This window comes from Echiichthys vipera (genome assembly GCF_963691815.1).
Source record: "Echiichthys vipera genome assembly, chromosome: 11".
NCBI lineage: Eukaryota > Metazoa > Chordata > Actinopteri > Perciformes > Trachinidae > Echiichthys > Echiichthys vipera.
The window spans coordinates 10,967,523-10,978,988 of record NC_139836.1 but is presented as its reverse complement, the minus strand read 5'-3'; the positions used below and the strand labels follow the sequence as shown (position 1 = coordinate 10,978,988).

Genomic DNA, 11,466 nt, shown 5'->3' with positions numbered 1-11,466 from the left:
CATAAACCAGATTGCTTTTTTGTGCTGTCCTTGGGATGTACTAGTCTCTGTCTGAGAGTGTTACTGAGTTTGATATACACAGAATACACAGGGATGCAGTGTTTGTTGAAGATCCTCCTGAGTTTCTCTGATACCCCAGCCGCATACGGGATGATTATGTTGTTTCTCTTGTTTTCTTTTTCTTTTCGTTGGCATTTGGAGCACAAAGGGTTCCAGTGACATCATCGGCCTTGTGAAAGGTTAAATACCTGGATCTTCACACCAGTTAGTTGGACCAGTCCCAGCCTGGTCAGTTGTGTACATGAACTGAGGAAGCCTCTTGGATGAGAGATGAAATGTCTTCCCAGACAAATAAACAAGTCTAGTTGCTTTTGACTGAAATTGCTTTGGGATAACACTGGTAACACTCCCTCACCATAGCAACGATAGCTTACATTTTGCATTATATTGCAAATGGGATTTAAATGAAAATGCACTGTGCATCTAAAAGTCCAAGTGGAACACAGAATGTCAATTGATTTCTTGCTTTCTAGTTGCTATCAAATCCCATTATTTGTGTCTAAGTGTGACATATAACATACAGTATTCTTATAGTGTAATTGGTTTGATTTCATGGTTTGATTGCTGTGACATTTCATGGGACGTATCTGGGCCTCCCAAATATGCTGTTCCAATCCTTTTACAGCTGAGCATAAATATATATGAATATACTTCAGCATGAAACAACCTGCAAACAACATTTCTTATTAAGAACACAATTCCAGCAAATCTGGTAATATTTTCATCTTCCTTCATAGTCATTAGTAAGACTTGTTTCCTCAGGTTTTCAACTTGTTTTTTCTCTCTTCCCTCTCAGTGGTGATGTCCCATATTCGTAGGTTCCTCTTATACATCACATCTAAATATAGACTTTCACTGCTGAGCCAGATATAAAAAAAATTAACACCAAAGAATATAGTTGTCACCGAGACAGGGTGCGTGGAGATTGGTGAGGTGTATTTTTGTCCTCTGGAATGTATACAAGAGCCAGTCAGTCACTGAGAATGGGGAGGTGGGCTCGCTGGCTTGGTGAGGGTGTTGGGGGGAGTCTCGGTGGTTGCCACTAGTCATACTGGCCCTTCAGTTAAGCCCTCCAAGGGAAGGGTGGTGGCATTGTCAGTGGGCATTGGGTTGTCCTGGGGATGCGAGGGCGTTTGGGCAGCGGCAGCCAGACTGGCATAAGGCAGGTGGCAGTCCATGTGCAGAAAGGGTGGATAGTGCTGGCGATAGCAGAAGTACGCAAACAGTAAGCCGATAACACCTCCAACAACAGCGTCTGCAAAGTTACAAAAGACATACAGCATGTTTTAAGGTATGCATCTTTTGTTGAAATGAACAGCTGCTTTTAGAATGAGCACAGTTGATTCGGCATTACTGTACTTTTTGTGCATTACTGTTCCGGCAAGCAGTCATCATGCCTGGCTTGTTTCAAGGGTGACGAAAGAAAACTGAAAGGCAGAGCGATGACTCTGTTCTACTGAACACTGGGCTCACTTGTCTCTGAGCAGGCTCATCAACACTGACTCATATTAAGCCCCTTAAGCTATTATACATCATATAACATCACACTGCCATGGTGAATATTAGGACTATATTGCTGGGTATTGATCAGAATGACATGGCCAGCTGGTGGCTGGAACAAGTGATGTAGAGGATTCCATAATATCAAAAGTATATTATTTCCATGCTCCTTTTATTTTCTCCTTCAGGCTGAAATTAAATATAATATAGAGTACCATCGATTTCCACCATTCATAAACTACACAGTGCATGAGCTTGCACTGTGAATGTTTCATTGACTCCTGTCAACTGAATTTAATAGACTGTGACTTGGTGCAATATATTAGTTTGGTGGCCTCATTGAGACAGTGATTGGAAGACCAGCCTTTCCCCCTGGAGGACAGAGAACACTTCCAAAGTGCAAAGGGATGGTGATAATATTAAAATCCATCAAACATTCCTGGGCAGCCAGGCTAATAGGCGCTCCCAGCTTGTGTTTACAATGAGTCCAGATTGTAGGCCCCTCAAGTTTAATGGGCTGTACCATTGCTGCTTACTTAAAGTCTGCAGAGAGGGGAGAAGAAAAGGTATGTGGAGAGCTAAGAAATACTCTAAGACTCATGGCTTGCCTGTAAAGTAATGTAATGTGTTGTCCTTTTGATGCAAATAAATCCTGTTAGTTAAAAGACTTGTCTGTTTTGTACAGTAGGTGCCCAGTAACATATGGCTCTCTAAAACTAATTAACACCATATGACAGAGCTTTCATCATATTACCACATAGTCTCTCCCACACCCCACCCACATATGCATTCCCTTCCCTCTGTCCCCTCCAAGTCCCCTTCCAGTTCTTCCAGACTAGATATGCAAAACTGAAGCTTGTAATTATAATTTTCTTCCCGGGCTGCTGAATTAAATATAACCTCATTGTCATCTGAGGCACTTTTCAGGATATCAAAACCTGTCATGGCAGCCAGCCTTATATGACACTGTTTTCGATCAATTGGGCAAACAAGCAAGCTGCCCAGCTTGATTTACTGTTCTGTTTCTTAGCCTTTCCACGGTTTATCAGCCGTGCTGATTAAGTTAAAATATGATAACAGCAGTACAGCTGTTTGAAATGACCATCACCTTGAGGTTGCCTTATAAATTATCTGCATAACAATTATAAAACCGCCTTGAGCCAGGTGTGATTGAAACATACTTCAGCACAGCAATCCTTCTCAGGCTGACAGAAGCAGATTCAACACTAGTCAAGTTAAAAAGAAGCAGCATTTTCTTTTCTTGTTTTAACATAGTCATGCAGAAAAAAATCATGTTCATGTGTGTGGTGTCTGAGCTGTTAGGCAGACCTTGCCAGTGATGTTTGTAGTCACAGGTCCGAGACAAGGCAATCATCATAGCACTGTAGAGAGGTAGCACCATGGCACAAAGACGCCAGCTACGCCCTCGACCTTGATCCGTAAAACACTGCAGCTTTCCCGCCAGGTAGAAGGAGGTGAAGCCGAGTCCAGAGAATGCAACTAGCAGGCACACAAAGATAAAAAGGAAAAGGGTCAGAACTTAACATTATTACAGCATTCAGATTATAAACCCTCCTCTTGTGTATCAGCGAAGGCATAAACCATCACCATGTCTCAGGGGACATTCTTGTAAAAGTCAGTCACACTTCATGATGGACAAATGTGCAACTGTTGCAGTGCACAGTAATAAACTCAACAATAAAAGGGAAAGCAAGTGTGGTAAATTTCAAAGACTGGAGATTTGCAGCTTGTCCACTGCCACCCAATCGCAGGTAAGCTCACTGAGGGATGAAACTTTAGTCTGTAAGGAAAATACATCCATACTAAATCATTGCGTGCGAAAGGTGCCTGAGAGCACCCGCTTCAAACGTTATCAGCTAATTTAAATGGCATTAACAATTTCATCACAATCATACATATGAGGCGGTATGGCCCTTCTCCACCTTCTAGTTGGCTCCTTAGGCTGCCATCTAAGCTCACCCATCTGTGCTGTAAGATCACATGGTATGAAGAGCAACAATGGTAGGGAGTAGTTGTTTGGGACTCCCCAAGCATTAAACAGTGACGCCAAGGGGTCCTAAACAAGGTAGTGAAAAGATGATAAGTCTGCAGAACCTATGGGTATAGTCTGCTTCTTCTCACCCATATCTACAAGGTTGATAACCACTGATAACAATCAAAATGGATACTGAAAGCAGGCCAAGGCAAACAAATATTCCCCATCTACCTATTTAGCGATGTGTAGAGATTGTATGTGGCCTCAGTGTGCATACACAGTACTAAATTATATTCTTAATAATTGATTTCTATGCAAACACTGGCAAACTAAGATAAGAAAGATAGACTATGTCAGTCCCAAGTTACACCACATCTCAATATAAGTATAGAGCTGATATGTAAATACATAGTTGATGCAAAACGTAAATTTTGACCACCAGCTCTTCTCTGCAGACACTTACCAATGGCTTGAGAATCTGAGGTCACAGTGAGAGCTAAGGCCCAGAAACAAATGTGACTGGGCTGCTGGCCGCCCTGTGCTGTAAGGTCTGTAGTTGATGGTGGTTTGTGTAAGAGGAACAATGGCTGTCTAATTGTATGAATTAGAAGTTGTGTGATGGAGCTGTAAAAGGTGGTGCTGAGACAGGGTCATTAATTTACTACTGCAGTGAGCCAATCAGCACCCATTTGTCACTGAGCTCACAAACTGGCCAAGAATACTAAGGATGCCAGGACACGTGTTTAGCCTGTAGAGAGAGAGCAAGGATGGTGGGAAGGAAGGGCAGAAAGAGAAAGTCCAGCTGTCTCAGCGACTGGCCTGCTGTCAGGTAGCAGGAATTGGCTCCATTAAGAACTCTGAATTTTAGGGCTAGATAAATTAGGCAATTTAGAGCAATATAATTGATGGTTGGTATAGGCTGATATTGGGTATTCATTAAAAATGTTTTTTGTCACATACCTCTGGAATTATAGCAATAATGTAGTGCACTTGACTGTGTGTTTTCTTGTTGTTGCTCTGCCAAAATATCCATGTAAGTGTTTTAATTTGGGAAACATGGGCAATAAATGAGGATACACATAAAAAGTAAGATGGGGCAAACAGTGGGCCCCAGAAATGTGTCTGGGATGATACATTCAAACTTTTCACCAGACAAAACCAACAGGGGGTTCTGTGGTTACCGTCAGTGTAAGCAGCCAGTCAATTGATCTGTACAGTGTGAGCATAAACATGCCAGTACTGGCAGACCAAAGTGCAACTGAGGTAGATTATAATTTCAAAAGTATAATTATTAGTATTACAGGTGTTTAGTCATAAACCAACATTTTGTGCAGATTGAAATTTAGCTGGGAGTGCCAGCTCTTTTCCGGTTTTCAGGCCACTTCACTATCTCCGCTATCTGTTATGCAAGGGCACTGTGCGCTTTGCTCTGTCCAAGATGATGGGAATCGATTTAAAGAAATGCAAACCAAGCCAAGGCATTTTTTTCCCTCTATTCCAGAATGATAAGCCTGTGTAGCCAGACCATACTGCAACGGCGCATTACATTACATTCATTTAGCTGACGCTTCAATCCAAGGTGATGTACAATAAGTGCATTCAATTATGAAGATACTACCAAAAAAGTACATAACATTGAATATTGCCTGAAGCGCTACATTTAAGAAACAAGAGATGGATCGTTTTTTTAAATAGTTTTTTTTTATTGATTTGTGTCCTAAGGTGCCTGTGTTGGGAGATGTGTAGTAGTTCTGCTCTTCTGATGTCAGTGGGGAGCTTGTTCTATCATTGTAGACAGGCTGCGGTTTATGGTTTGACCATGTCCTGAATGTAGGATTGGCCTGAGCCATTTGCAGCAAAGTAGGAAACTACCAGTGCCTTGAATTCGATTCAAAACCACCACAGGTGGCCAGTGCAGGGTGCGGAGAAGCTGTGTAGTGTGGCCGAACTGAGCAAGGCTGCTGCATTCTGGATGAGCTGCAGAGGTCAGATGGTACATGCAAACACACCAGCCAGCAGGGAGTTGCTGTAGTCTATACGTGAGATGTCAAGAGCCAAGAACCAGGATTGGGTGAAAAATAGACGGCCATGGTGAGCATGGATGTGGCAATCCACCCAATAGTTTTTGAAATGTTTGTTTTCTGGACCAAAGTGGTAGACCAACAATTTCCATCCATATGGCCATGTTGTTAGCATGGCTAAAAATATACACCCGTATTGTTAGCATGGCCTAGAACAAGCCCAGCTGATGTTATTTAAATTAACCCCCTATTGCTGACAATCTAATTTACTATATAATGATATGGTGGTTTAGGTGACAAGATTACATTTGGCCAATGGGTCCCTTATAATAGTTTCAGCTTTAAAGTAGACTAGTAGTTCATAGCTTTTTGGAAACCAAATTAACCCAGGGCTAGCTTATCAAAACTAATAAAATCCAGCCTGTTAAATCAATCCAAATGCATTCTGCATTCTCGATCAGTTCATCAGTCCAGTCCTGTTTGGAGATCATGAGCGAGTTGTCCTCAGAGCCTCAGCCTCAGCATCCCTCAGTGCCCATACATCTCACTTCACGGCGACCTATCTACATCTCCAAACCCACTATTCATTTTAATAGCTCTAACCGTAGCTAAGATGATTACATTACTCATTTGGATCGACAGAACTGCTTAATAATCCACGAACCAGTGCCTCTGACTGAACATGTTAACTGTAGAGAACTCAGCAGCTCCACATAAGAAAATCACACATTTCCTCGTCTTACAGTTTCTCTTGAGCTGTTCCAACAATTAACTGCAATTTTATTATGCAGAGATGAAAAAACATGTATATCTTTATTGCAATGAACAGTGACATCTGCATTATTTAACTAATGATACATTGCTTGTTGTGGTTTCTAATTAGTTTTTTCTTTTGTCCTATATTGTTACTAAAATTGATCTCCCAACTACCATGTATTTTTGAGAAAAGTACACAAAACAAAGGTGGAGCCTGCAGGGTTCAACCAAGAGTATGCCACAGTGACCTGTTATCACAAATCAATCAGAGTAATGAGTGCTGGAGCTTAGCAAAAAATGCTTTGTGAAAGAAGCAGTGAAACACCTCGGACAGGTCATCAAATTCTCAGAGTGTGTTTTGGGTTATTAGACATTGTTGATTTCAGGCTCTAAAAACGTGTTAATGGTCAATTTCGACGCTGTGTCTTTTTTTAAGGGGGGGCTTTTACGGCAAAGTAAGTGGTAATCAAGACAGAAGAGGCCACCATACCATATGACCACATAGCGCTGCTAATACGACAGCAGCATTTCCTGTCACCATATCTAAATGGACATGGTTGATGTTGTAAAACTGTCACAGTTTGGTTAGGTTTAAGAGAAGATCAAGGTTTGGCTTAAAATAAGTTTGTTACACAACTTCAGTAACGTAACATGGTGTAACATGTTAGGCTACATACATAACTTAAACCTGGCAGTTTAATTTTGGCCTTGTTGTTAATAATATTTCACATCCTCAACTCTGTTTTTTAGGCTTTAGAAAATCTAGCCATGACAGGAGACGTTGGCCAATCACAGGTCATTTTAAAGAGAGAGAAAGCATTCCTATTGGCTCAGGACAAAGAGGTGAGGAGGTCTCACTCTGTTTCAAAACATGACCAGCATTCTCAAGAGTTAAAGTCCTGAGTTTGTTTGAACCTGACCACCTCCCTATGCAGACTTATTCCCTCTTTATACTACATCAAGGTACATTTGGGTCATAATAAGCTGCTTGTATAAAAGACTTATGGGGGCATTTTTGGGTGCAGGACAGTCTCCAATATTTTTCTTGCCTTTTCTGTTGGTCTATTGACTACTTTTAGAATAGTACCAAAGATATGAAGCGATTTGATGAAACTAAGCAAAATTGCATTTTAATTATTACTGGTATAAAAAAAAAAAGTCTCACTGTAGAAGTAATACAAACAATTCTGTTTGCAGACACAGTGAGTAAACATCTTGAGGATTACACCAAAAGAAATGCTTCAGGGATTTGCATAATACATAAGTGGGGAGAGCAAGTGAGTGTCCCACACACGCATCTACATGCACACGAAAACACATTTCTACTTGTAAAATTAGCATAATTAACTAAGCCAATATTTGGCTTTACATTTGCAGCGGTAGGATGACACCATGAATACTACAGAAGGTGTACCCAACAACACTGAAGGTCCCAATGGTCCCCAAGAGACAGCAGGAGCCATAGGACAGAGAGGAGGCCAACAAAGAGAAAAACATCTTGGTAATGAGTTATTCCCCCCAGACAAAACAAAGATGCCTAATGAGAATGATGAGTGCGGTGCCATTGCTGTTTACATCTTCAAACAAGCTCAAGGTTTGTTCAGAGGATGCAAATGAAGGAGGACTAAGTCTGAATACAATTGGGGGGGGGGGGGTTATGAAGACATGTATGTATTATGAAGACATATCAAAGCTGTATAAAAAAAAACACTTTGAGCTTCAATAAACATTTTGACATTACTTGGAGCTTGGGAGGGACACATGCAGCAACTAAAGATATAGAGCATACATTGGAATAGCAATAACTTTGTTGTCAGGAGTCTTACTTACTTGGAAGTTTTACTTATACACAACTAACATTTCCTGCACCAGAATTCATTTGGGCTTTTGAGTGAAATGGTAGATGCCATGACATGGTACAGATTGTTATGTTGCACTCATGATAAATTACAATGACTTTGGTGACCCCCTGAATATTCATTGTTCCCATTAGCCTCAGCTACTATGTGCTTAGTGCTAATTAGCAAAAAGAAAAAAAAATGCAACTTTAGCATTATAAGTTTAAAGCTCCACTGTGCCTGAGTACAGTCTCACAGGGATGCTTGTGTGGCTTTTTGTATCTTAGCCTTGTGTTTCTGAGCAATTTTGAAACAATGAAAAATGTCTAAATACTTGAAAGTTGTTGGTAACTTCATACAGTTGTTATCATTGTGTCACAGTTCAGTTGGAAAATGGGAGGGGGGATACTAAGGAAGAAGGCCCTAAAAGAGAAAGCCAAAGTAAATTAGGAGGTGTTCTGTTGAACTTGTTGGTTATTGACAAGTGGATACATTAGATAAGTAGATATGTGCTCTCTAAAGCAGGGTTTGGTTGTGGATTTAAAGAGTGGAGTCATGCTCTGGCCAAAGCCTTTGTAAAGTCTTATGATTTTGGTACTACCAGTATCTCTAACTTTCTCCCCTGTATTTCTGTTGATATATCAAGGACTGAACCACACACAGACAAAAACTGTCTAACCCAGAGGTTTTCAAAGTGGGAGGCAGGCTTCCCCCAGAGTCTAACCCCATCTCCCTTCTCTCTCATTTCTGTTTTGACCTATGACCCCTTCCACACCCCTCTGCCTCCCATTAGAAGCGATGCATATTAACTAACCACTTGGGCTCTGAATCTGTTTTACCCATTAACATACATAAGTCCAACAGGAACTCATTATTAGCACTGTATAATTGCTGCAGCACAAGCTGTTCCTCAACATCTTCGGACACTCCACTCCTTGTGTCTGGTTGCTATGATACAGCAGAAAGTAACTAGAATTACCGCCATTTATGCCTCCACCAAAGTCAGTTTACATGCATTATATTACATTATATACATCATACAGAATACATCGCTGTATTACATTATATATATAGTAAAGACTTTGAACAAATTTAACAAAAGTGTATTTTTTGGTTAAACATTGATTCACTCAGATCTTCAACCTGGCAACACAGAAGATCTATACAGTCACCACAGTTTTATATGTACAGTACAGGCCAATAGTTTGGACACACCTTCTCATGCAATGAGTTTCCTTTCTTTTCATGACTATTGACATTGTAGATTCACACTGAAGGCATCAAAACTGTGAATTAACATGGTAGAATAGCAGAAGAGACTTGTTTTGGCTAAAGAACACAAGGAATGGACATTTGACCAGTGGAAATCTGTGCTTTGGTCTGATGAGTCCAAATCTGAGATCTTTGGTTCCAACCACCGTGTCTTTGTGCAAAGCAGAAAAGGTAAACGGATGGACACTACATGCCTGGTTCCCACCGTTAAGCATGGAGGAGGAGGTGTGATGGTTTGGGGGTGCTTTGCTGGTGACACTGTTGGGGATTTATTCAAAATTGAAGGCATACTGAACAAGCATGGCTACCACAGCATCTTGCAGCGACATGCTACTCCATCCGGTTTGCGTTTAGTTAGACCATCATTTATTTTTCAACAGGACAATGAACCTTACACACCTCCAGGCTGTGTAAGGGCTATTTGACCAAGAAGGAGAGTGATGGGGTGCTGCCCCAGATGACCTGGCCTCCACAGTCACTGGACCTGAACCCAATTGAGCTGGTTTGGGGTGAGCTGGACCGCAGAGTAAAGGCAAAAGGCCAAAAAGTGCTGAGCATCTCTGGGAACTCCTTCAAGACGGTTGGAAGACTATTTCAGGTGACTACGTCTTGAAGCTCATCAAGAGAATGCCAAGAGTGTGCGAAGCAAAATTCAAATCATAAGGTGGCTACTTTGAAGAACCTAGAATATAAGACATATTTTTAGTTGTTTCACACGTTTTTAAGTGTTAATTGTTGTTAATTCAAAGTTTTGATGCCTTCAATGTGAATCTACAATTTTCATAGTCATGAAAATAAAGAAAACTCTTTGAATGAGAAGGTGTGTCCAAACTGTTGGTCTGTACTGTATATCATTCATATATGATTTATCCTCGTGACGTAAGTGTGAAGTGTTGTTCTTATTAGTGTAGGAACTCTTGAGGTGCTCTGCTTTTTGCAGATGACATTATCCTGATGGCATCATCAGTCAGTGAGCTTCAGGGCCCACCTTTTCTGTTCACAGCTGAGTGTGAAACAGCAGTGATGAGGATCAGCACCTCTAAATCTGAGGCGATGGCTCTCCCCAGGAAAACGGTTGAAAGATAAGTTTGGGGTCCCCTGCTAGAGCTGCTGCCCCCGCGACCCGGCCCTGACAAGCGGTTGAAGACGAGTAAGTGAGTGAGTGAGTGAGTGAGTGAGTGAGTGAGTGAGTGAGTGAGTGAGTGAGTGAGTGATTCTTGAGATGAGTGTTTGTGAGGTCACAGAGACCTTGACATTTGACCTCCAAAATCAAATCAATTCATCTTTGAATCCAGGTGGACATCTGTGCCAAATTTGAAGAAAATCTCTGCTGTGGCTCCTGAGATATCACATTCACAAGAGTGGGACAGAAGGACACACAATGTCATATAAAGTAGAGTGGTTGCTCTGGATTTAGGAAATGCTGAACCATGTATGGAGGGAGGATGGACACGGTGGTTTATTTGGCCGGCAGTTTTCTCCTCCATTGTTGTTGTTCAGCACTTGTTCATGTAGGACGTGAAGGTTGGTCTTTGTGGTATTTGTCACCTTCATCATGCACAGCACTTCATTCAAGTTTGAACTTTTTTCAACTTTCACGGAAAAATGGACGGTCTACATTTCAATATGCGGCGCTCTAATTGCAAAGAATTCAATACATACAGAACAACATACAGATTTTCCCCATTGATCAATCAATTGTTTGCAGTCGTACAAGATTTTCTTTGGTTGACTACAGCCCTAATTCCAAGCTGTGGTTAATAGATAATGATAGTTGTGTATCTTTCTTTATCTTATCTTTCTATTTTAAATTTCTCATATTTACTTGTTAACCTATTTTTAATATTACCTCTATTTTTTATCTTAAATTATTGTTCTGTGTTGTTCTGTTATTGTTCTGTTATTGTTATGTAAATGTTATTGTTATTGTTATGTTTAGGTTTGTCCTGTTAATTGTTTGGAAACTGTGAGCAAAGCATAAGCCGGAGTCAAATTCTCTGTATGTCCAACATACTTAGCAATA

At 40.9% G+C, this 11,466-nt stretch overlaps 1 protein-coding gene across 1 annotated transcript in view; it reads right to left on the bottom strand.

Annotated features, from left to right (window-relative positions):
- Window positions 1-1,106: 1,106 nt before the first annotated feature.
- Window positions 1,107-11,466, bottom strand: part of plpp4 (phospholipid phosphatase 4) — a gene marked incomplete at its 3' end in the record, with an annotated part of 48,534 nt that continues 38,174 nt past the window's right edge. Inside the window, exons 6-7 of the mRNA XM_083923377.1 lie at window positions 2,890-3,060; window positions 1,107-1,315 (exon numbers count right to left, since the gene is read on the bottom strand). Of these exons, the coding sequence (XP_083779503.1) occupies window positions 1,107-1,315; window positions 2,890-3,060 (380 nt within the window). The remainder of the gene's footprint in view (window positions 1,316-2,889; window positions 3,061-11,466) is intronic.